Source organism: Suricata suricatta, chromosome 3 (assembly GCF_006229205.1).
Source record: "Suricata suricatta isolate VVHF042 chromosome 3, meerkat_22Aug2017_6uvM2_HiC, whole genome shotgun sequence".
In the NCBI taxonomy this organism is placed as follows: Eukaryota; Metazoa; Chordata; class Mammalia; order Carnivora; family Herpestidae; genus Suricata; species Suricata suricatta.
This window is the reverse complement of record NC_043702.1, coordinates 27,372,766-27,399,774: the sequence shown is the minus strand read 5'-3', so window position 1 is coordinate 27,399,774 and position 27,009 is coordinate 27,372,766. Positions and strand designations below refer to the sequence as shown.

General features: G+C 35.4%; 1 protein-coding gene across 5 annotated transcripts in view; it reads left to right on the top strand.

The window, feature by feature from the left end:
• The window catches only part of CREB1 (cAMP responsive element binding protein 1), a 59,416-nt gene that overhangs the window by 10,338 nt on the left and 22,069 nt on the right, over window positions 1-27,009 (top strand). For 3 of the 5 annotated variants that reach the window (XR_003906501.1, XM_029933964.1, XM_029933965.1), the window contains exons 2-6: window positions 6,872-6,993; window positions 12,661-12,807; window positions 13,540-13,581; window positions 19,807-19,907; window positions 25,444-25,586. Coding sequence is in view for 4 of the 5 variants with exons in the window: in XM_029933964.1 (XP_029789824.1) it covers window positions 6,880-6,993; window positions 12,661-12,807; window positions 13,540-13,581; window positions 19,807-19,907; window positions 25,444-25,586 (547 nt within the window). In the remaining variant the exon portion in view is untranslated. The remainder of the gene's footprint in view (window positions 1-6,871; window positions 6,994-12,660; window positions 12,808-13,539; window positions 13,582-19,806; window positions 19,908-25,443; window positions 25,587-27,009) is intronic. The other 2 variants (XM_029933966.1, XM_029933967.1) reach the window with 2 other exon arrangements.

Genomic DNA, 27,009 nt, shown 5'->3' with positions numbered 1-27,009 from the left:
TTATAAATGTTTAAATCTCAAGTTCGAATCACACAGAGCTAACTTCATGTATGACTTTTCTTGCCTTCCTCTAATATCTAAACTAGGGGCAGATTTATTGTCCCAGTTAAGGGAAAAAGATCTTGGTAGGAGCACTGAGTGAACTGTTTTGAAAACTGTGTCAGAATTTACTTAGCTTCATAAAAGACACCAATTTTAGTTTGTCACATTTCCCATTCATGCTCTTTTTCAAGAAATGTATATAAAATAACTTCATTTTGTTAGGATGTGATTATTCTAACCTAATGAAATTTTACAGTTGAAGTTAATGTGTGTATTGAGGGATGTATATGTATGTACGTACGTATATATGTACCTATGCACCTTATGTATATACATACAGCATTTGAATATGCTATTCTATCTGGTGTCAGTGAAGATGCACTGTATTTAATACTAAAGAACTATTTATTATTAGCATCAGAAACCTGGAGCATTGCTAAATTTCCAGTATTGATTGCATACATCTCCATTCCACTAGATTGAGCATATGATACAGGTAAATGACAAGTACATCAAAGTTAACAAGCCCCCACAAATGTAGAGGGGAAAAAAATAGAAAAAAGGCAGTGCAACATAGTTATTGATTCTTGGAAAGCCAAAGTCTGTTGTGTAGCACATGAACATTTTGTTACTTTCTTTAGTAAATTAGTCATAACACTTTATAAAATTAATCAAGACATGTTGGAGTTGTTAAGAATATGTTAGAATGCTTTCAAACAGGCATAATATCCTAAAAATGAAAAAAGAGGTACAAAACATGTAGAGAGTATTCTGTATCATCCATAGATGTTTCTACATATACTTCTGCAAAATATTTTTAGTAATATATTTGACAACAAAATAGTCATATAGTTTTAAAATCATGTGCCCAGATATGCCTTTTGGTATGGTTACCCTGGAGACTTTAGAGTTCTGCTTGTGTGATTTCCCTAAATTCCTAGACCTTGAGTTTAGGAGGCTTCAGCCACTTGCTAGGGTAAGGTAAAGGTGAGGTTTTTTTTTTTTTCTTTCTCATTTGTAATTAAGATCATTTGCATTAAAAAAAAATCACAGCATGTAATCTTATGTTGCATTAGTTATGGATGTGTTGTTCTTCAGTCAAAATTCTGTATTAAATTGGTCTTAGATTTAGGGAATTAAAAAGTAAACTAAGTATTGGAGGAGATGGGTTTATTTTTTTTATAAAGTTGAACCTGAATAGAATGCTTAGGATCATAAGGACTGGGGAACTTCTTAAAGGTCAAAATATTTTAGGAGAAAGAACAAGGTAAAGATTTGCACGAATCATTCCTTTTGTAACGATTTTTAGCAAAAGTGACGATATGGACTTGCTTTCTTGTTTGATGATCTTTGGTTAAGTTGACAAAGGCATATAGATATAAAAATAGTACTGCCAGAAATTTGTCCCTCATTCGGCATAGTTCTTTAGAGGTGCTGAGTTGGTGAATAACTTAATTAATTTTTATTAAAATTCATTTATTACCAAATTTCAGTCTCCGGTATTGATTCCTATGATAGTTATTTAGAAGGTAACTCCTGTCAAGTTCAGACAGTAGGATTTAGAAGATTACCACTAGTGTGTATATGATATGCTAGGTATAGCTAATCTGAGTAGGTGAATTACATGCTGCTTTATTAATGAGGGTTTCACTGGTAAGCTTTTAAAATCTTGCAGATCCCTCCAACTTCCTTCGCAGCTTTATTTTTTACACACTACCGCTCACCATCTGATTTATTATGCATTTTACTTACCTTCTCTCTCTTGCTCCCACGCCCTAGAATGTAAGTTCCACAAAAGGAAAGTGTTTTTAAAAATTGATTTGTGTATTTCTTTTTCCCCAGTTATTTGACAGTACCTGGCATGTCAGTGTTCAGATATGATACCCTAATACATTTATAATGTATATAATAAAAATTGTTAAAATTGCAGATGTTGGTTTTATTTAGTTATTTGTGCTGAATTCTCTCAGGATATTTTGCTCTAAAGAAGTGAAATTCATTGCAATATAGAAATTCTAAACCCAATTAACTTACTTTAAAGAGACATCATTCTCATTTCTCATTTTGTCCTAGCAGGTAATTGCTGATAGCTGTGGAGTGACTATTCTGTTCTCATTTGTTTTCTCTCCTGGCTTCTGAACACAATCTGACACCAGCCACTGGGTGCCACTCATTTCTCTAAAGGCATACTATCATGTCAGCCTTTCCTCATATCATTTTTCTTATCAGAAAAGTTAGCCTCCTTCCCCAAATTTATGAATGCTGTGTCCGTCCTCCGTGCTTCTTTGGAATTCCACCACTCTTGACTATTGCAGAACATTTTCTTTCCTTTTAAATTTTGTCATGGAAGCACTCATTTGATACTTTCCTGGGATGTTTATCTAAACTTCCTGAAGTTTTCAGTATCTGCTGTCTTTATCATATAAAGGGTACAAAAGTGATATAGTCTTAGGCAAGTTTCTTGAAGCTTTTTAAGACGGAAAGGAAAAACTTCTTTATCCTCCTTGAAAATTAAGAAAGAGGACTATAAAACTATTTAATAACTAACAACAGATGTGATCAGAGCAGTGTAATGATAAGAGAGGCTGTCCAACATTGAAAGAGGAATCTTTATTAACTAGTGTCTGGTCTTGGAGCATTTTTCTTTTTTCTTTCTTTTGTTTTTTTTTAAGTACTGCTAATTATCTCAAGTTGTATTGCAGTTTCATGATTTTATAAATCAGTAAGTGGTAATAGCTCTGTACTAATCCAAGATCCAGAGACTAGGTGACCCATTCCTAGGTTATCTGTCTTCTTTTACTATTTAAATATTACTATATAGTAATAAATAATTCACTTATTGTATATATTATTTTATTAAGTGGCCTGCATAATTACGTGTCTCTCCATACATCTGTGTCATTTCTCGGGGATCAGAGCATTTAAAACTGGAAGAACTCTTTTAATTCATCTTCCTTGTTTTCATAGATGAGGAAGCTAAATTTTCCAGTGACCTCTTGGTGATGGATCAGCTTCCCATCAAGTGTTAGGCTTCTTTTCCCCACTCCTCACAGCAGCATTTATTTCTCTGGTTATTGGGTGAATAATACTAAGAATCACTTCACTTTTTATTTTTAATAATAAGAGACAGAATTCTAGAAAACATTATAGCAAAATGATATGTATCTTTGTGAATTGGTTTAAATAATTTTTATTCTTTTAGGCATGATACTTTTGAAATTTGTTACAAACTTAGGATTTCCAAAGGATTATGTAAATTTTTAGGGAAAAATTATGAAAATTCCAAATCTTAAGTATCAATAACCCCAAATTTTATAATTCTGAAATATTAGAAGAAAAGGACCCCCAAACTGTCAAGCTGATACTATATTTTCAGTGTTAAGGTCCATTCTGTTTCTGATGTTCCAGGCCCAGTATTTATACAACATTCTCCCTGAGCTTATAAGTACCTGATCTTTTAACTATTTTATTGCAGTATTTACTCCTTCTTAATTTTTGTATTTCTCAGAAATATTCATTTGTATAATCAATTAAGAATCCCCTTTCTTTAAACAACTGTGGACACCCACATATTGGCTGTAGTAATCGATCCTGTGTCTGCATACTGCACTTCTGGCTAGACTGCTCCTGGTTGTTAGAAAAATTGAAGATTGTACATGTGATACTGTAACATCTCTTCTCTCTCTACCTGAAGGTACAAACAAAAAAGAGCAAAAGTTTTTGAAGTCCAAAAAGAATGAACCCACTTTAAGTGTTAGTCTAGTTAGAGACTGCCATTTCTGTACCTTCATGGTAAAAACCAAAAGGACAGTGTCTGATATAGTTCAGTCAGTGAGTTTCTGATCCGAAACAAATTGTTATTCCTTAAACAATTACCACTTACACTTTGAGAAAAGCATGTTGAGAATTTTCAGATGAAAGACAGTATTTGTACTATTCCTTGAGATGTTGGTATCTACTTAAGCTAAGAGTTATAAAAATTAAGAAAGCTGTCCCCTTCTCTGAAAAAGATTAGTAGTCTTCCTGAATGAACGAAATGATAATAAAACAGTGGCAGTTTAGGTGAGAGAATCATATCCGTTGAAAATATCACACTTTTTGTTCTTTTTTTTAAGACTATTAACCTCTTGGGGAGGGGAGAAGGATGCAGATCACATTCTTGTTTTGAATGTGTCCTTGTAGCTATAATTATTTAACTAGTGGTTTTGTTTCTTTATTATATTTTATTTTCTGCAACAAAAAGTTATAATGATGCTGTATACCTTAAACACCAGAAAAAATTAAGTAGTCCTGGTTTTGTATAGTGGTGGTGGTGGGGGGAGATATATCATCCATGCCTTAGGTTGCTTTTAATCAAATGGGAGATTGAAACTATATAGATGATAGCGCAGGTTACAAAAAAGTGCAGTATGGAATAGAGTCTTTTAAAAATGGTTGGTGTATGCTCTTGTCTACAGAAGAGGTATGATGATAAATTTGTGTTTACCTTTATTCTCATTGAAATGATGCCGTAGAAGACGGAGACGAGTTTCTGGACTTCTTAACCCATACTTAGCTTGACTCAGTTCTGTCTTGTCCTCAGATGGATTCACTTGCATGTTACTGAGATTAGGTGGTTTTCACATGCTATTTGCTTGCAGACCAAAAGTATGGAGAACATTTAGGATACAGAGACCATTTTGTTGTTGATGTTGCTTTGTTATTAATGTCTTTTCTTAAATTTTTTAGTTTAAAAGAGCACAGATTGTAAGTATATAACTCAGTTATCACAAGTAATAATAAAGTCACTTGATAATTTTTAAGAACAGTATTTTTGCTGTTTAGAAATACGGGGTAACAATTTAGGCAAGATTTAAATAAACACTGTAATTTCAAATAAAAAATATCTGAGACTTAAAATTTTTTTTCAACAGGTATCTCAAAAGCATGATTGAAATAGTTTTTGGTTCATAGTTTTCAAAATGTTGTTCATGACTTCTGGTATTAAAATCTTTTAAATTGTACAAATAATCCTGAAATAATACTGATGGGAAGAAAACAAAATACTAAATTATGTGAAAAGTACAAGGTGAAAGTCGTCAACCTATCCAGTTCCACCACACCTTCCTCTCTTCAGAGCTGCCGCTCACAGTTTAGTATATAACTTCCCATACCTTATCTGATGCATATATAGAACGTGTTCTAGGACAATTTGACTTGTTTTTTTACTAAGTGGAATTCTCTTTTACAGTGCGCTCTGTGACTTGCCTTTCCGCCCAGTTTGTCTTGGAAAGCTTTATCTGTCGTTTTTTACAGACTTTTATTTTTCATTGCTGTAATTTCTTGAATGGTCCTTCTGATAATGGATACTTATTTCCAGTTTTTTGCTGTTAAAAAAATAACTACAGTGAATATCTTTGAATATATGTCTTTGTGAACTAGTCAATAATGGAGTTTCTTATTGACTAGTAGTTTCCCTGTATTCTAGATGTTATTGTATCAATTATATATGCAGATGTTTTTTTTCCCTATGCACTTGGCTTAGTGTCTTGTCATATGAGTGTTTTAAATAATATGTAGTTAAGTGTGTTGATCTTTTCATTTGTAATCTCTTTTGTGGATTCTGTATTTCTAAATTATTTATACTCATTTCCACAGAGGTATTTTTACTTCCACTTTTTAAACTGTCACTTGTAAAACTTTTTCTAGAACCCTGTGCTGTGAGTGGTGGCAAAATATTCGTATATGATGCATTACAATGGCATGTATAATCATATAAGGAATGGTCACAGTTTTGATGATCTATCAATTTCAGTTATAAAATAAATATAATTCTGGAAAAGCATTGGACCTTTTGTGTTATTTATGGAATCATTGTAGGTAGTCATTATTTTTAATAAATTCATTTTTGACAGGTAATATGCCAGGCACTAAATGATAACAGTAGTACACAATTAAGAAGTAATCCCTTGGTATGTGAATCCTTTAGACACAATTATTACCAGAAATTTATTTCTGTTATCAGAAATCTCCTGCACGTAGCTGCTGCTGTTGCTGCTGCTAGGAATTGTTCTCCGCTTACTTTTGCTGCCATTCAGTGCCAGATTACCCAATAAATACATCAGCAAGTAGAGTCCCAAATTAAAAAAGAGCAGCCTTGATTAACTTACTCAATTTTATTTCCTGTCTGTGTGTGTGTACTGTTGCACACCATACATATGATGAAGAGTCAGAACACTAACTTTGGCAGTGTCTGGGGCCTCGAATTTGGCTCTGTGGCTGTTTATCCCACCTTTCTATCTTGATACCCCACAACGTGGGCTGATTTTTGTCTGACCATTTCCTGTGGATGTAGTTTATAATTTTCTGCTTCTTCCCTATAATAGGAAATACTGGGAGGTACCATGAAGCCAGTATCTCATATACCCTGTCATCAGCTTACTTCTACTCTCTACCTTCTTTCCATACCTGATTAGTAGTACAGTTTGGAAAATTTTTGATTATACTGGTACTGTCCTCCCCTTGTTCATAGAGGAGACTCATGGAAAGGAGGAATCCCTTCTTCCTTCTAGATGGAATACAATCCTGTTAGGAAGAAGTAACAAGTGAAAAGACAGGTTTTTTGTTTTTGTTTTTGTTGTTTTCTTTTTGAAGGAACTAGAACTTCTACAGCTCAGCAGATTTGGATGAGTTTGACAGTATTTTGGCTAGGTTATTTTCTTTTTAACTAGACTTGAGTGCATTTGCTAATGTAACCAACACATGTACCTATTTATAATCTGAAATTTGCCTTTAAAGTCAAAAGCACAAAGCACTGTAGTGCTTGTAACACTCTTCCATATTATTGTAGGTAACTAAATGACCATGGAATCTGGAGCAGAGAACCAGCAGAGTGGAGATGCAGCTGTAACAGAAGCTGAAAACCAGCAAATGACAGTTCAAGCCCAGCCACAGATTGCCACATTAGCCCAGGTATAAAATACATGGAGAGATTCCAAGTTACATCTTCCCCAAGAGGACTTTGTTTTAAACAAGAAGATTTAGTTTTTATTATAGAGATAGGCATAGAAATTCAAAATTCCTGTTTACTTAGTATTAGCCTTATTTTAGAAATGATACAGTTAATTTAGTAACATAACAGAAAAGTTAAACACTGATTTTTTAACTGATTTTTTTTTACTGATTTTTAACACTGATTATCTATTTGTAGTGACCTGAATGAAAATAATGACATTTTAATAATGGGTAGATTATCTCTCTTAAACAAAGGCAGAAAACCCAATATGGTAACTGTTTTGTTTTCGTTTTTCATATCACACAGATTTATTTTGGGACATGGGAATTCAGATAATCTGAGAGGCTAAGTTTTCCATGGGCTTAAACTAAAAAATAAGGATAAACAAAGTGACACACAAGTAAATTTCAAGGATAATAACAGTTTTTGTTTCCTGTATCCTTTAAATATAATTCATGATTCGTTCATTTTTGTCTTTGTCTTAAACATTCTATCTCTAAAGTTATATTCTCTCATCCTTATTTTTGTTCTGGTGTATTTTTCCCCAAATATTTTTATTTTATTAACTGTCATTTGCAGTTAAATGAGAAAGATAGTTAATATGAAAACCAAATAATACATAAACCTGCTAGATAAAAAAGTGTGGTACTGTCTCTTTCTGATAAGGGTTCCCAAGAGAAAACAATCCTAGCAGAGGCTCTGGGATCTTGAACTTCAGCTTCCTGAAGAATTTAAAAACCCTCTTAGGGGAGTCTCTGAGCAAGAATGGGTCTTGGAGAATAGGGGGCTAACCACAGACAGCTACTACACGAAGCGAAAGTATGGGCCAAATATTGGGTCTCCAGCTGGAGAGAGTCACAAGGAGTGGGCTGCTTTATGCTTTCTTCTTATTAATAGGACCCGCCTCCACCCTCAGGAGTTAAGACAAAGCAGAATATTATCTGGGCTTGAAGTAAATACTCGGATGAGGCAGGTGCAGAAATAAAGGGGGAAGAGCCAGGGCTTCCTCAAAATATGGTCAAGGCAAACATGCAAAGATGAGAGTCTGGATTTTTCTAACCATTTGGCCTTCTGGTAAAAGGTTCAGCGCCAGCAGGCATCTTGGTGATGACAAGCTGCCACATATCTATCTCTTGGGTGGCCCTGTTGTGTCTGATCTGGTTGTCCTCTGAGTCTGCTTATAATGCATTCCGGGAAATTCCTTCCCCCTGCTTTCTCTTATTGAGTTTGTGTTCTTGATACAGTAAAGCATGTTTTCCAGTGGTTTCTTAAGCAAGTTTGAGTAAAGAATTCTTGGTAAAGAAATAATTTTTCTTTCCAATTTTGAAGGCATTGATCCACAGCCACCAAGTAGTGTTCTTGTTGGAAAGGACTGAACTACTTCTTTTCTCTCTCTGGTATCTGACTTCTCTCTGTTCACAGTGAGTGCTTCACCATTTCATTATTAGGACCTTGGTTTAAATAGTTTTCATCCATTGTTTATAGATCTCTCTCTCTCTCTCTCTCTCTATATATATATATATAGATAGATATATATGTATAGATATATATATATAGATATATAGATAGATAGATATATATAGATATAGTGGAAACTCCTGTCTTTGATTCTGGGCAATTTCTTTTATTTGGTTGAAGATTTTTTTTCTCTAGGATCCTAGTGATCTAGATGCTATACCTATAGAATTGTTTCTTAATTATCTTTTCCCTCCTCTTTCTCTTTGTCTTTTTGCTTTGTTTTCTGGGAGATTTCTTCAACGTCGTTTTCCAACCCCTTTGTTGAATTTTTTATTTCTGGTGTCATGTTTCCAAGAGTTCCTTTTGTTCTCTGAATAGTCCTTTTGTGGAGGTTTTGTTGTTGTTGTCCCTTTGTGTTTTAATAGCATCCTGCTTAGGTTTCATAAAGGCTATGTTTTCTTTTATTTCTGAGAATATTAAGTTTTACGTTTTCTTTTCCTCACATAGATTTTTCTCTATATAGATTTTTGCCCTTCAATTTGATTTGGTCTCCATCTTTCATATTAAAAAGCTTTCCTCAGATGTCTTATAATTTGTGCTTGTCTGCTCAGGTTTAAAGTAGGGACCACAGAACTGCGTTGGAAGCTCTGGGTGTGTTCGGGGCCTAGTGCCTGTAAGCTGTGAGCTTCAGTGTCGGGTGATTATGGCCTTCCTAGTGTCACTATCTGTCAAGTCTTTATTCAGCCCCTTGTCATTGATTAAGTTCCTCAGGGAAAGCTTTGCTGATCTCTTATTTACAGGGTAAAGGCCTGGGAGCCAAGTGAGAGAAGAAGACTGAAGGTTAGTTACCCCACCTTCAGCAGCGTCTGGTGTAATATCCTCTATCCAGAAATTAAATCTCCATTTTTCTGTCAGCATGGGGTAGATGAATTATTCTTCCACAGGGAGTTCAGGAGAGGGGATCCAATTCTCAAAGACCCTTCAACCAGCTTCCTTATTTTCAGCTCTCCTTAACTTCACCTTCCAGGGTGACTTAGATCCTGAACCTCTTAAGGATTTTGTGGTACAAATCCGGCTTTCCCTGCATCTCCCTCATGAGTTGGCCTTTATTACCACCATTCATCCATTCTTTCCAGCCTCCAAAACTACACCTGTTACCTCCTTTCCCATTCTTTGCCCATGTCCTTATGCCCGTAAAAACAAAATCAATTTTGTGACGTTTAATTGGAGATTCAGGAAGGAGCAAAATTACATGTATATGTTTAATTTGTCATCCTTATTAGGCAGTCATCTAGGATTGACTTAGAACAGAATGACATGATGTTTGAGTGTTAGAAAAGCTGGTTTTCTGTTCCCATTTGTATAGTTTTAGGTTTTTTATTCTTAACTACAGGGTTTTTTTTCATTTACTTATCCAAGTCCTTAACATATACATTACACATTTTTGTCATAGTTTCTTTTCATAATTCTAATGCTGGTATTTTTATTGTCATATTTAAAACCAGAAAATACAATAGAAATTGTCAAATCCATGATTATAGTGATCAAGGAACAGAAAAAATTTTAGCCCAACTAGTAAAGAAAGAAGATCAATCTAAAACAATAAGAGGCCTCATTTTACTTTTGAAATTTACAGAGTTTTTTTTTTTAAAGTGGAAAGGAAAAAAATCTTGGTTTTGACTATGAGGATAAACTTTTATGGATTAACTTAAGTTAAAGGATGATCATTGCAGCTTTCTTGTAATAGACAAATTTGAAAACCTAAATAATAATAAGGAATTTATTAAACAAAGTATGTAATTTTATTGTGTAACCATTAAAACCACTAAAGAAAACTATTAATGTTATGGAAAGATATTTATAATGGATTCAAAAAATAAAATGGATTCCATGATAGTGTGTTATAAAAACACCTATATCTGTAGCAAAAATATTAACAGTGATTAGCTGTAGGTGGTAGGAACGTAAGTGATTTTTATCTTATTTTCTGTATCGTTTGTAAGCTTATAAGAAGAGGAGCCATTCATTATGTAGAAAAATCAGGGTAGACTAGGGATTATTCATTGAGTTAGCTTGTTACATTTAGTCTGTAAGATAGAGAAGAAGATAAAATAATTGCTTCAAATATTAGAAGAGCTTTTGTATGGAACTAAGAGGAGATACTCTTGAGTAACTCTGTGATTCTCAAACTTAAGTGCAGAGGAAAGTGTCCTTGGGTCCTCCAAAAGATTCTGACTTTGTAAAGAGGCACCCTGTGTAATGGTGATGGTGGCAGTCCATGGATCCCATTTTGAGAACCACCTAAAACTAGACAAGATTTATAGTGGCCAGAGAGAAAATGATTAATAAGGAGGGACTTCCTAACTGTCCAAAGATGGAGGCTCATGGTTTTAATCTCACATTAATTCCACTGTCCTCCTTCACCCCGTCCCCCAACCACCCCAGTGCTTCTCCTTGCTTCTTGTGTTCTCTGTTTTAGTTGATGGCATAGTTTACCAATTCTTACCTGAACATGAGATTTGTGGGTCATCCTTGATTTTCTCTCTCCTTCAACCAGTCATTCATAAAGCCTTTTCTAGTCTGTCTCTCTTAAATTTTCATTAAATCACTTCTTTCAGTCCTCTCCCTACCAAAACTAGGGCTTTACCTCTTGCTGTATCATCTCTCATCTCACCTTACCTACTATATAAGCTCGCTCAATCTCCTCACCTCCACTTTTCTCTTTCTATGAAATAAATGTCTTTCATACTAACATGCAAACCTCACCATGATACTCCAGAGTTCAAAAGTTCTTCAGTGCCTTTCCCAATCTCAGGGGGGAAAAATGCAGGTTCTTTAATGTGACACATAGGTGGTTTTTCATGACTAGCTCATCTAGCCCAAGCCTATGTTTGTTAACAATGTTCTCTCTTCCCAGTTCCTACATTCATAAAGTAACACACTTAGGTAGTCTAGTAGTACTGACTCTTACCCATCCCTCTCTCCCTGATAGTCTATGCCTCTCTCCTCAGAGTCATAATATACCTAATTTATATTCTTTGTTTCAAATTCACATTCTTCCCTCTCCTCCTCTTAGGTGCCATTGCGTAGCTCTCTTCCGTGTGTTCGTTTTTCTTTTGGCAAACCTCATTACTTCACTGGATTATATTTATGTTCTTTTTTTGATGCCTTCACACATGTACCCCAGTGATTTTCTTCATGTTTGTAGTTTCAGTTCTGACACTGCCCTTGGCACATGGGTCCCCAATAACTTTACTGAATGGACAAAAAATACTGAACCCCTGAATATGTTCAAGTATAAGAATAATACATGCTAACTAATAGACATATATGACATAAGAACCCTTTGACCCTAGAAATTGACTCATTAAAATTGCCTTTCTGCCTCAGGAGGAAATTAGAATCTTTTATATTCCCTCAATTCTGTTTTTATTCCTTCAAGAGGAAAATGAATCCTTAAAATACTATCATACCAGTTTGATTTGGGGGAGTAGAAACTTTTAGTTTATAATACATATTAATACTTTCTCACTAATGAAAGGCATACTTGTAATGAGTTTAAAAGAGAAAACTATGCTATATATTTTAAGATGTATATTCTAGACTTAGACAAGTTTTGCCTAAGTTTGGGAGCAGGTGTATTTTAGAATATGGGTTATTCAACACATAATATTTTGAAGACTTCTATATTCCTTCAAAACTAGCATATCTCTTGACCTTGGGTAAGTTACTTAATCTCTTGAGCACTTGATATTTTTGTCTCTAAAATGGAGATAATCCTTATTACCCAGTCTTAATTTCTTCGAAGAGCAAAAGGAGAAACGACATGAAAGCAGGTAGGAAAATGTAAAATGCCATACAATTAAAATGTATTTAGTATTCAGAGGAAGTATGTGTTACAAATTTTGATACTACATTAAAATAGTTTTTTGTTGTTGTTTTTGTTTTTGTTTTGATCATTTGGAAGGGTTTGGAAGGGTGGGGGCATTTATGGTCTTTTTTTTTTAAGAATATTAAATTTAATCATTAGTTTCTTTCACACTAGTGAAATACTTGTCTAGCAGAAAGGCCATCCTTTTTCTGCTAAAACGTTGCTTCATGTTACGCATGACTACTTCCAAGGAGGTGTCTGTGACGGTGATTTTTTTCCATGTTCAACACCATAGGTGTCTATGCCAGCAGCTCACGCAACATCATCTGCTCCCACCGTAACTTTAGTGCAGCTGCCCAATGGGCAGACAGTTCAAGTCCATGGCGTTATTCAGGCGGCCCAGCCATCAGTTATTCAGTCTCCACAAGTCCAGACAGTTCAGGTATGTGTATAAAAAGTTCTGCATCTACTTTCATAACTGTCGTTTACAGCCACACCTCTCTCCTTTCATTAGTTATAAAAATAGGAACATATCTAGTTGAGAGTTTAATTTACACTAAAGGAAAATGTGTCTGTATAGTCACCTTATGTATAGGAACATATATACACAAGAATAGACCTCATTAAAAGACTTTTTCTTAAGATACAGAAGAAAAAAAATTGGGGAAATCATTAGCTACAGGAGATAAAGTAGAAATGTTTCGGAAAGACTTAGACTGATATACCTTAGTTCAGGAAAATTGAGACACAAAAATAATAACGTAGTAATTATTTTCTGATCATGCAATTGGAAAAAAGTAAACCCTTGTCAAAATTTATAACCTTACGTAAGATAGTACCTGAATTTAGAAATCATTTAAAGCATTGTTAAACCAGCTATGTCTACTCATGTAAGTTAGAGTATGTAACTTTGAAGTGATTATATATTCAGAAAGTTCAACTTAAGGGCCAGGGATTACACTACGCATTTTGCCTAATTCTTTAGAGACCTTATGCCTTTGGATTGAATCTGTAGAGAATAAAGGCACCTAGAGCTCCACAGGTGACTACTTAACTGGAACCTAGAGCGGTACACACCTTTGCCATGAGCTTATTGAAAGAAAAAAAAAGACTTGAACATTCATTCAAGTAGGCCATAATCCCAGCCTCCCATTTCATATTTTTTGCTTCACAGTCTTCCTGTAAGGACTTAAAAAGACTTTTCTCGGGAACTCAGGTGAGTCCTAAGTCCTAGATTTGGAGAGAACTATTTTCAGAAAGGAATGTGAGAAATTATTATGTCTCTGTCCTTCTATAAAAATGAGATTTAAGGTTTGCATAAAGATCTTAGAGATCGTCTAGGTCTAGGCCAGACTTGTTACCTGCCCAGCCCTTAGTGTATTGCTTAATTTCCCTGTGTATTCTTCCCCCTTTCCTCCAAGTGGTAGTCCAGCGTTACTTGAACACCTTTGAGGAAGGAGGCTCTGTCTCCTCAGCTAAACAGCTTGTAAATAGGGGTCATCGCTAAACTATTCTCCTGTGGTGAACCAGAACATACCTTTCTAAAACTTCTATTTAGTGGTCCCAGTTCATCCTCAGAAACTAGTTAAGCAAATTTAATTCCTTTTCTGTTGGACCACTTCCTCTCCCTTACCTCCCACATCCTTCCTACTTAAAAAAAAAAAAAAATGGCCAGACTAAATAAACATCTATTTTTCTACAACCATGTATTCTATGGTATACCTTTGATTTCTCTTCACCATTTTTGCTGTCTTCTGTGGATGAGACCGCTTGTGTTTTTTTTTTGAGTTTGGTAGCCAGACTGATTGATATTTGTAGAGGGAGAAATGCCTCCTTTGCTCTGGAAGTGTTCAATTCATGTCCTCTAAGGACATATTAGAGCCACTCAGCCATATTATACTATTGAGTCATTGAGCCACTGTTCCCCACCTCTACTTACACGGGACGTCCTTCTGTTCTGGTGCTTTTGGTTTGCTTGGATACTTATGTGGGGGGGAAATGTTGTCATGTGAAAACATTAAGGTAGGGGCGCGTGGGTGGCTCAGTCGGTTAAGTGTCTGACTCTTGATTTCAGCTCAGGTCATGAACTCACAGTTCGTAAGATTGAGCCCTGTGTCAGGCTCACGCTGACAGTGCAAAGCCTGCTTGGGATGTTATCACCCCCTCTTTCTGCCCCTTTCCCCACTCACACGTACTCTCTCGCTCTCTCTCAAAATAAATAAATAAGCTTAAAAAAATCAAGGTATATGAATTTCCATAGTGAAAGGTAGTGGGAATAAAATTTTTAACACGATGCTGACAGTGTTGTCGCAGTTACGATCGAGATATTTGATATTTCTGTGGAATCACACTGACTGAACAGTAGTCTCTTATCCTGTGCCTTGGTTTTTATTTCATTGACTGCTACCTTACTATTTTCTCTACTGTGCCATTACTAATTCTCCAGTCATATTTTCTTCTTGGCAATAGTAGAAAGAAACTGACCTGCTAGGCAGAAGACAGATTCCTCACTTTCCCTTTTCACTTATAATAAGAGGTTTTTCTGTAAAGAACACACCAAAATTACCAAATTTGTTAAGATTACAATTTTTGGTCATAGTATGTGATATTTAAGTATTATATTTTTAATTTTAATCTTTGTGGCAGTAATAATTTGGACCCGAGAATTCTATGGCTGTTAACTTTATAAAAATATTTATTCATCTTTTCAAGAGCACATTTTTCCATTGAGGTCAGCTATGCTTGTAATTGAAAGCCTGAATTCTGGGGTGCCTGGGTGGCTCAGTCGGTTAAGTGGCTGACTTCGGCTCAGGTCACAATCTCGTGGTTCGTGGGTTTGAGCCCCGCATCAAGCTCTGCGCTGACAGCTCAGAGCCTGGAGCCTGCTTCGGATTCTGTGTCTCCCTCTCTCTCTGACCCTTCCCCACTCATGCTGTTTCTCTCTGTCTCAATAATAAATAAAACGTTAAAAAAAAAAAGCCTGAATTCTATGAATAGAGACACACAAATAGTTTTTATTTAGTGTTTTAAATTATTTATTTTATTTTTTTCTTTAAAGGAAAATAACCATGCAATATATATTAAACTTTAATGGTTATTTCAGCTGGTTAACAATGATTAGTATGTTAGTAATTAGGAAATAGCTTATATCAGAAGAGATGTTCAAACAAGGAGAGATGTGGTCCTTCAAACTTCTAGATGGGAAAATACAAGTTTGTAGAATAGCCTTTTCAAAATATACAAGATACATTTCTCTTGATGTGAGAGAATTAGCATCTCTTTATATTTTTTAATCTAAAAGTATTAGAAGTTACACTATACTCATATTTCATATATGGCTTGACATTAGTACCTTAACTTTATCCTTATATAGATCAAGTCTCACAGGTTATATGAGAATCCCCCTGAAATAATGGGAATTACACAAATGTATAGAAGTTAACAGTGGCATCTTTACTTTCCTTTGTTAGTTTTGAATGCATTTTTAATATAGTACAGTTTAAACGTGTCAGGATATATGGATTTTGTTACTTTAAATTATTGAATTCATTCCTTCAATGAATTTTTATTGATCACATGCTATGTGCCAGTCACTGTTCTAGGTGCTATGAAAGACAGCAGTGAACAAATAATACTTCTCTATTCTCATGAAGATCACATTTGAGCGAAGAGAGACAATGAAAAAATAAAATATGTCAGGTGAGGATAAGTGCTGGGAAGATGATTAAAGCAGGGGAAAGGGATAGAGAATGTGGAGGGAACGGTGTTCTCTTTTATGTAGGTGGTCAGGGAACACAGCGGAAACCAGAAGCCAGTGCAGAAGGCTAAACCATACAAATAGTAAGAGCAAGTCCAAAGGCTTAGGAGTAAGAATATGGTTTACATATCAAGGAATAGTAAAAAGATGTGGCTTGAATAGAGCAAGAGGGAGAGTGGTTGGTAAAATGTGATAGAATCTTTACAATACTTGATAATATGGTGGGAACAATAATAAGAACCTTTTGTGCAACATAGGGATTCAGTGGCTCTCATGCAGCAAAGTTCTTAAGAGTTATCTAATATAAGGATGAGTTACTTGTTTGTTTTTTTAACAAGACAGGTGTTGCAGAGTTTCTGATCTTTTCAGTGATGGTAAGCAAGGATTTGCAAGGGATATATTACCTAACAGATATTTTTGAAAAAAAGAAATCCCTTTCAACTATCCTGGGATACAGTGACATTTTTGAAAGAAAGTTGTGCCGGAGAGAGACCATTTTGAAAGAAGTTTGGAAATGTATTCACAGGTTTTTGTTTTTTTTAAGTGCAAACAATATAAATTTGTCACGTAAAAACTCCTATCTATTTACTATTAAACCCTGGAAATAGAGTTTTCTAAACTATTCAGGAGTCTAGTTCTAGAGTTTCAGTAGTAGTTGAACTTATTTGTTAAAACGTAAAATTGTAACACCTGTAGTATACAATAACTGAGAGCCGCAGAGATGAAAATATACTGGGTAAATCTCCTCAAAGGTTTGTGTGATTGGTAGATGAAAATGAAAACCGATTTAGTATTTAGCAAGCCCAGCCAGAAATGCACTTACTCTTTCATGAGTTCTCTTTTTCCACAATGGCAAATATTAAATCATGTTTTAAGAAGCCTAAGCTTAGAATCAGATGTTCGAGTCACTGTTATAAAATATTAAATGAGTTTTTTAATGAAGCATATTAAATTATATTTAATAGTAATTTAATAATAATTTGGAAAAAATCTAATTTGGTTTTGGTACTGTATAGTTTATTTTAAAATTTCAAATCACTTCAAAATAGGAAGATTTTCCTCTCTTACTAATCGGAGGTACAGGTTTTTAATAAACTAAAAGAAAGTTGGGGAATATAGATCCAAAACTTTACATCTACACATATGGTTTGGCTTTTTGAAAACATCTCATCTTCCAAGTGGTCAAGGTTAATGACCTATATAAGGAGCTGAAGAAAGGTTTAATAAGAGAGGTGACAAGAGGTAAGGGCCAGAGGATGGGTCTCTATCACTGGAATGTGGTAGTAATCTGTGATACCTACAATTGGAATATAATTTTTCATATGGTTATTTTTAATAACCCATTAAATACATATTAAGCTATAATTAATAGTTGTTACTTATAAAGAGTTTTGATACGATTTTTATTAATCTCAAAATGTGGATCCAGTGTGTATTTTGGATTTTTTTTCTGTTTTTGTTTGTTTTGGTAGATAGTCCATAGGAATTGGCTACATAGCTTGTAAATTCTCCCTGGCCAGTACTCCCAAAGAGGAAATGTTAATACCTGTTATTTTTATTGAGTAATTCTGAACTCTTTACATTAAAATGGTTATAATCACTACATAGTGATAAGCTAATTCCTTCTGACCAAATAGATAAAATCTTTTAGATCAGAGGAAGGGCAGCTATTTTCTGGCTAAGGGTAATAGAGCCACTGAGTTTGGCAGGGGTTGCGGAGGGTTTTGAATCAAAGGCCATACGTTAAAAAGCAGCATTAATTTATTTCATTTCACAGCTTCCCTATGGATAGTTTATATAGTATGTTTTAAAACTTGTTTTAATGACTTTCAACTTGGAAGAGTATGCCTAAGTCACACTCCTTAAAAGAAGGTTGTGAGGATGAGGGTCATGAAAAGAAGACAAAGAACAGAGGAACTGAGGTTTTGAGAAGTACTAACGAAGGTAAACACTTGTCATAGAACTGCCAAAGACTTTAAGTTCAGTCTTGTTGTTCCTTGAAATCCTAACTCTCCGCTGAGGTCTTTTCATAGCTCCTCATCCGCTGTGTATCTGGGAAAGTCTGTGCAGACACTGCACTGAGAGGGCTGGTTACAGCAGCTACAGATTAGTGGGAGTGTTCTCTGTGCTTCTTTGGCAGTAACTGTAGCATTATTATTCTGCAGAGAATCTCAGACTAAATTCAGCCGTGCACATCTTTTTATCTGTTGTTTCTGGATTATTAAATGTTGCCTGTTAATGTGTAGGTCTTTAAGAGTATAGTTCATACATTTTAAAGTATTTGGATGGGGCATATTACTTTATTATAGATTGATTTTGTGAAAAATTACTAGATTTACCTAATTTCTTTTGAGAGTAAGTGCCTATTACAAAGTGCCCTATCAAAATCAGTCCTGCTATCTAAAACCCATAGGCCCAGGCCACAGAGTACCTTTGGGATTTCACCAGTTCCTCTGAATATGTTTTTTCTTACTGCAGTTGCCCTAAATTTTGACATAGAGCTGAGCCACACAGACTGTTTTGCCTTCATTAAACCTAATTCTCACTGTGATAGCATGGTGCACACCTAGTTCAGGAAAGAGCAGGAGGCCCCTGCTGATGAGACTAGAGAAGCTTGGTGGTATCATCTTGACAGGCTTACTGCCTACTAGGTGAGTGAACTTCTAGTCTGAAAATGGCCTAAAAATACCTCTGGGTTGCTGCTTCTGACAACTGGTTTGAGATTGGAACCAACAGGATTTTGATACTGTTAAGGATGTCTAAAACTGAGATGCCAGCTATTGACAGTGGCTCCACTACTTCCTAGCTTTGTGACTTGGGTGAGTTACTCATCGAGCTCTTTGTGCCTCGAGCTCTTCTGTCTATGAAGTGGACATCAAAATTGTACTTAGCTAGTACCTGATGTTGCTTTGTTAGTGAGTACTAATAAAATACGTGTATATGCCTTAGCATTGTCCCTGGCACATAGTAAGTTCTCAATAAATACTCGTTGCTATTATTATTATTATTATTATTATTATTATTATTATTAATTTATTTTTTAATTCCATGTAAAATCTTTGTTCAACTTATTTTCAGTACTTTTCAGTCCAGGGATACTTTAACAGAAATAAAGTTCTTTACCTTGAGTTTTTGCTTAATGAAAACTTTGACAGTCTATATGTAGATGTACTTGCTAAAAACAATCATCTGGGGGATCACCAGTCTTATTTGTACAGTTATAAATATAGTCACAAGTGTTTGACAGTAAGTGAGAATACTTGTATAGTCACTATATAGGCTTATGACCAAATATTTAGTCATTTATTCTTTTCTTCATGTCAGAAATCTTCACATGGTAGTTTTGTTCTAACAATTATAAGAAAACAACTGACAGTAGTATTGATGCATTCAAGATTGGTTACATGAAGTCCTGAAAGAGATAAAGCTGAATTTAAATATCACAAAAGTTTGGTTTTGACCAAAAAATCTTAGGTCTAACTCTGACTTCTATAGGATAAGTAAAAGGGAGAAGAAAGTGAATGGTGTGGTTGTCTCCCATAAAAATGGATTTTTTTTTGTACTGAAGCATGTGTAAGGTTTATATATGTCCTTTTATATTTGTGTTTTTTTTTTCTTAAAATTCATAAAAACTTTATGGGAGCTAAATTCGATTACCAAGATAAAGTTCTTCTTTACTTTCAGATTTCTACTATTGCAGAAAGTGAAGATTCACAGGAGTCAGTGGATAGTGTAACTGATTCCCAAAAACGAAGAGAAATTCTTTCAAGGAGGCCTTCCTACAGGTATGGTATTTATTTATTTATTAAAAAAATTTTTTTAAGGTTTTTGTTTTTGAGAGAGAGAGAGACAGAATATGAGCAGGAGAGGGGCAGAGAGAGGGGGAGACACAGACTCCGAAGCAGGATCCAGGCTCTGAGCTGTCAGCACAGAGCCCGATATGAGGCTTGAATCCACAACCATGAGATCACGGTTCTGAGCCGAAGTCGGACACTTAGCCAACTGCCTAGGAGCCCCTAGATATGGAATTTAATATTTAAAAGATTTAGAAGGAAATATATCAGGAAGAATTAGGTAGTTGCAGATTAAAAGATGTTGGAAGACCAAGTAGCTGCTCAATTCGGGACTGTGTAGATTACTTCTCTTCATCTTGAGTTACTTCTCTCAAGTTGAATTTTATTGTTCAGAATAAGAAAACTTTTTACTCCGAACAGTCCTACATAAACATTTTTTCCCCTGTGTCTGTTTTTGTAAACTATACCAGCTGCTGCTTTTCTGTTAAAAAGTTTAGAATATTTGATAGGATTATAGCATTCCTAGTTTGTCAGTTCTACCTAGCAACACATTTGCAGACCATTTCTCATGCCATGTTACTTAGTAAATAACTGTTCATTAATTTAATCATTATTGCAGGGTGATACTTTGCTGATATTCCCTAATTTTAGGGAAACCTTACTATAGCTTTTCTGTTCAACTGTAGAAGTTGCCTAGTCCATTCCTTGCCTCCAATATGGACCCAAATCATTTTTTTATATGTAGAAACTGTCTCCATACTAAATATTTCCAGGAAGAACAATTCCATAAATCTTTGTAAGCTTCTTGAGAGTTTAATAAATTTCAAACTTCTAATATTCTTTCCTGTTATTAGCCTAAGGTATTTGTTTTTCAAAGGGATGGTTAAAAATTTTTTTTTCCACTTGGCTCCTTTTTCTCAATTAAATGAAGGATCCTAAATGAATACCAATAAACTGATTTTGAGGTCTTAAGAAATCTTAAATTACCAAGTATGTGTTGTATGCATTTATGGTCATGACTTCTTTTTTCTTAAATACAACTCGTTTTAGATTTGAACTTTGAAATAAATACTATGTTAGTATTTAACACATTTGATCCTGAAGCAAATCCAACCAGGTGTTGACAAGCTACTTGGCTTCTCTCTATATAAATTCCAGGCAAATGGTTGTAAATAAATTCTGTAAATTCTGGTTGTAGACCTTATAAAAATAAGAACTTTATGTTGAAAGAAAATCTTTTGTTGTAGCCTGTATCCTAGCAAAGATCACTTAAATAGTATCACCTTAACTCATAACCAAATCGAAAATGCCTGAGATATACATATGCAGAGAAATGGCTACATTCATGAAAGATACTATATCTTCCTTTACAGTCATTGTGTATCATTTTGTTTTAAGCTTATAAATTCTTGAAACTTAGCTTTTATGTCTTGACTTCAACAAGATCTTTAACAGAGCCCTTATGATATGCTTGTAAGATTGGGGAAATGGGGATTAGTTGATAATTCAAGATAAATTTTTCCTAGAACAACCCAGCTTTGTAGTGATTAATTAATACCCAGAGGATGTTCTTACGGCACTCTCACTTGGTCTCACCTGGTTTGGGATTTTTACCAGCACTTCCCCTGAAAAACTGAGAAGCCACACTTACCACATTTGCAACTGTCAGGACGTTAGGGGAGAAATGCCCTACTGGATGGGAGAACAAGTTCTTTGAAGGATCGTAGTGGCCAGGGGAAACCGACTGTCAGTTGTTGGTGGTAATTGCAAGATTTCTGAACTTAAGTTTAAAATAAAACCAGTTCGGGGCACCAGAGTGGCTCAGTTGGTTGATTGTCCAACTTTGGCTCAAGTCATTATCTCACTGGCCGTGGGTTAGAACCCCGCATTGGGCTCTGTGCTAATAGCTCAGAGCCTGGAGCCTGCTTCTGATTCTGGGTGTCCCTCTCTATCTCTGCCCCTCCCCTGCTCATGATCTGTTTCGTTTCTCAAAATTAAATAAATGTTAAAAAATTTTTTTTAAATAAATAAAATAAAACCAGTTCTTCAAATGCAAGATTCTGGATTAAGAATTTGTTTTTGGGGCACCTGGGTGGCTCAGTTAAGCATTTGACTCTTGATTTTGGTTCAGGTCATGATTCAGTCATGAAATCAAGCCCTGCCCGCTTAGGGTTCTCTCTCTCCCTCTTCCTCTGCCCCTCCCCGATGTACACACTTGCATTCAAGTGTGTTCTCTCTTTCTCTCTCTCCAATAAAAAAAATTTTGTTTTAAAAAGGTAATTATGTTCTTTAATTATCATTAACAGATACATACAGTTGCCAAAAAAGGCAATATACCATAAGGCTACATTGGTAAAAACCTAATGTCTACACTAAGGGAAGGAATTAATCCCACTGCTAAGACCACATCTGGAATCTCCTTTAAGAGAAAATGAACTATATCTCCATGATGTAAGAATGACCAAGATGTTCTGGAGCAATAGTATTAGAAACTGGAAAGAGAAGACAAGAATGTTCCTGGCTTCATGCAAAAGAGATGTAGATTTATATGCAGGTTTAGAGTAGTAGCTTTTAAACTTTTAGTTTTTTACCACAACCCACAATAAGAAATATATCTTTATAGTTTTCTCTCTGTATACATACTATTGTCCATATTCATATACATATACACAGGTACCCACATATATCTACCCATATGTAGGCATCTGAAGTAAATAATAGAGCAGTACTTACCATATTGTGTGTGATGTTCAGGTGTTTTTTGTTTTACATTGGTTACAACATATATAACCATTTTCATGGCCCACATATGGGTTGTGACCTGAGTTTGAAAAAAGTTGTGAAGACCAGTACTATTCAAAATGTGACCCACACATGACTCTGACAAATTGGAATCCAGTTAGAAATACAAATTTCTCAGTCCCCTACCCCAAACCTAATGAATTAGGATCTGAGAGGTGGGGACCCAGGAATCTGGGTTTTAACATGCTCTTCAGGTGCTTCTCTTCAGTGCTGAAGTTTGAAACGGTGCTGTAGAGCAGTGATGCCCAGAGTGTTATCTTGTGACCAGCTGTCAGTCTGCAAGCTGTTTATAATAGTTGTGCTTCTCCCTCACAAAGAGATAAGGGAGAAAAAATCATCCCTATGATAAGATTAGGAGTTTACTAAATGCGAACAGGCAGATGTGGGAAAAAATGAGTAGTATATGTGCTGCCGAAGCGAGCACTAAGAAATCTTAGAAATGAGAAGTACAATCAGGAATTAGAAAAACAGAAACAACAACCAGTAAGTGGGATAAACGTTTTTGTATCTCATCAGATACAAGTAGCTGATGAGAGAATTGGCAGACTGGAAGGGAACTGAGAAAATTACTCAGAATGGAGAACAGAAATAGGGACAAAGTGGGAAAGACTGGTGAGGAGCCCTAGGGGAGTAGAGTGAGGTGCTCTAGTAGAAGCCGTTACAGAATTCCCAGGGGAAACCGGGCAAAAAGAAATATTGAAGGAGATAAAAGAAATTTTTCTATATTTCTGATAATGGTAACGTTAGTGTTACTATGTTTTGTTATTCTGTGATTAGAAAGACAGATCATAAAACAAGAATTATAAGTTTGTTAATGAGCATATGGTATGTGAAAGTATAATTGTGACAATTACAAGATTAAGGGGCAGAGTTTGGATGGACTGTTGATGCTGTTATATACTGGTTTGTTAGAAATTTAAGATGTCAAAAATTACTTGGGTTGGGTTTTTCCCCCTCTTTATGTTACTCATTTGAAATACAGTAAGGTTAATTTGTTTTTATTTATATTCCCTTTGAGAATTTTACCCACCCCCCCATCCTTGTTGATAGTATTTTTTTTTTTAATTTTTTTTAAATGATTTATTTATTTTTGAGACAGAGACAAAGCATGAGCGGGCAGGGGCAGAGAGAGAGAGAAGGAGACACAGACATGGAAGCGGGCTCCAGGCTCTGAGCCAGCTGTCAGCACAGAGCCCGATGCGGGGCTCAAACCCACAAACGTGAGATCTGACCTGAGCCAAAGTCGGACACTCAACCAACTGAGCCACCCAGGCGCCCCGATAGTATTTTTTTAAAACATGTGAAACATTAACACGGTTCCAGAAATCACAATTGTACAAAAAAATCTACACACTTTTAAGTGCCTCTTCCCAATTTTTTTTTTTGTTTCTTACCCATTAAACTCTATCTGGTTTATCCTTTCTGAGTTTTTTCGTGAATAGAAGAACAAACATTTTATTTCATGTTCTTTCTTATACAAAATGTACATGCTATACTTCTTACCTGGGTGAACTATAGTTTATTCAGCCATTCTACAGTGTATTGGCATATAGATTGTCTTCAGTATTTTGCAGTTACAAACAGTGTTACTGCGAATAACCTTATGTGTATGTATTTTTGTACTGTAGGAAGTATATCTTAAGGGTAAATTCCTAGAAGTAAGATTGCTGTGTAAACATAGTTTTGGTTACGTGTCATCAAATTCATTCCATGAGTGTTGTATGCCAATTTTATACTCAGAGCAATGAGAGTGTCTGTTTTCTCACAGCTTTTTTACTTTTTAACAATCTGAGAGTCAAGACATTTAAAGTCAGGTTTTTGGGTTTTATTTATTTTTTTTTTTTGCCTTAATTTTGTTTAATGTTTATTTTTTTAATAGAAATAATTTCTTTTTTTAATTTTCTTTTTAACATTTTATTAATTTTTGAGAGACAGAGAGAGACAGTGTGATCAGGGGAGGGTCAGAAAGAGAGATAGAGACACAGAATCCGAAGTGGGCTCCCGCCTCCGAGCTGTCAGCACAGAGCCTGATGCGGGGCTCGAACCCACGAACCGTGAGATCATGACCTGAGCTGAAGTCGGACACCTAACCAACTGAGCCACCCAGGTGCCCCTAATGTTTATTTTTGAGAGAGAGCGTGAGCCCATGGGGAGGGGCAGAGAGAGAGGGGAACAGAGGATCTGAAGCAGGCTCTGCCCTGATAGCCCCAATGCGGGGCTCAAACTCATGAACCAAGAGCTCATGACCTGAGCCAAAGTCAGATGCTGGACTGAACCACCCAGGTACCATGTCTAAATTTTTAAGAGTTCTTTATATATGGAGGATATTGCTCCTTTATAATATATGTATTATTATATATTGTAATATATGTAAACATTTTCTCCTAGTGCTGCTGATCATCTTTTGGCTTTGTTTTGTTGTTCTTTGCCGTACAAAAGGTTTTTTTTCTATAGTCAATTTTATTAATCTTTGCTTACACCTAGATTTTGAGTGATAGCCTCCTGTTACATTCAAGTTAAAGAGAAACTCATCTTCTTTTCTAGTCCTTGTATGATTTCATTTTGACACATTGATGCCTCATCCGTTTATGGTTTATTCTTGTTCTTACTTTTTAACAGCTGTCCTTTACTAGCAGCTTTCCACTTGTGTTCTTTTCCTATCTATTATTTGCGCTTAGCCAGTAAATATTAATATTTTAGTTAATACAGTTCTCTCTTTTTCTAGGAAAATTTTGAACGACTTGTCTTCGGATGCACCAGGAGTGCCAAGGATTGAAGAAGAAAAGTCTGAAGAGGAGACCTCAGCACCTGCCATCACCACTGTAACGGTGCCAACTCCGATTTACCAAACTAGCAGCGGACAGTACAGTGAGTAGAAGATCTTTCTGCTTTGGAAAGTGAGACAAAAAAAACTAATGGCTGCATTCTCCTTAAAGGAATCTGCAAGTGCCAACTCTTCTCTCAGTCTTGGATGCCATCAGTTACATTCCCTTTTCTGTTCACTATGCAAAGTTCTGAAACGGAAGTATTTTCTTCAGGGTTTTTGTTAGGATTGCTCAAGCACGTTAGCCCTTTAGGTGGTCCTTTGTTTTGTGCAGACACCAGGAGAGTCTTGGGAGTTTATTGAACTTCTGCTTGAAACTCTAGATTTTAGTCCTCGTGTGATGTAATATTAATATCAGACATACTTTTTCATATAAGATAACCATTCTCTGATTATATGTAAGGGCAAAAATGGTCTGTTTTTATTAATTCATCTTCTGTTCTAAAAGTAGCATTTTAAAATCGTATTTAATGTTTTGTGGTGGGGGTTGAGAGGCTCGGTTATAGCCTACCAAACACATTCAATCATTGTTCTTTTTAATGTGAAAGATAACATAGTGATTTATGATAACATAAACATAAGGACTGCCAAATTGGAGCACACTTGGCCTTTGGCTCAGAGACAGCAAAGATCCTTTTGCAAAATTATCAAAGTTTCCATTTCTGTCATGTCTCTACCTGACATTTAGGTCTCTCTTTTTAGCTTTCACCGAAATTTGTTTCAAAGTACTTTTGAGTTCTATTTTTGTTTGATCAGAGGCATTTGTGTAAATGGTGTGTTTTTCTATCTTTTCCCAAATATCTTTTGCCTCCTTAGTGCCTTGCACATAGATTTCTTCATTTTGATTTGTTCATTAAATCCAGTACTTCCCAGGGGGCGCCTAGATGGCTCAGTCAGTTAAACAAGCATCCAGCTCTTGATTTCAGCTCAGGTCATGATCTCTCAGTTTGTGAGTTTGAACCCTACATTGGGCTCCATACCCACAATGTAGAGCCTGCTTGGGACTCTCTTTCTCTGCCCTTCCTGCACATATTCTTTCTCTCTCAAAATAAATAAACTTAAAAAAAAACCCATTACTTGCCATTATGTAGTTTCCCCCCTCTTTCTTCCTTATTACAAATTAAATGTACTCATTGACACTCTTGTTGCATTAATTTTCTAATGCCCGTGGGTGGTCTGTCAGGAATGTATATAAAAGTTTGACTCCCAAGTTAATAGTTTCTGCATAACTCAACCTTTGTTTACATAAGTAATTTGCATTCCAATTGTATTAAAAACAGATTCCTAAGTAGCAAACTTTTTAGCTGTCCCAAAGCTGAAACTTTTGAAAATGAAGGCATTTTTTGACTAAGCTTCTGGTCCACACTATGCTTACTGAAGTTCACTCATCTTTTTTCCTTCTTGAGTTCTTTGTTGGCAGAGATAAACATCTGTCTATCTATCCACATGTATGTGGTTCTTTTAAAC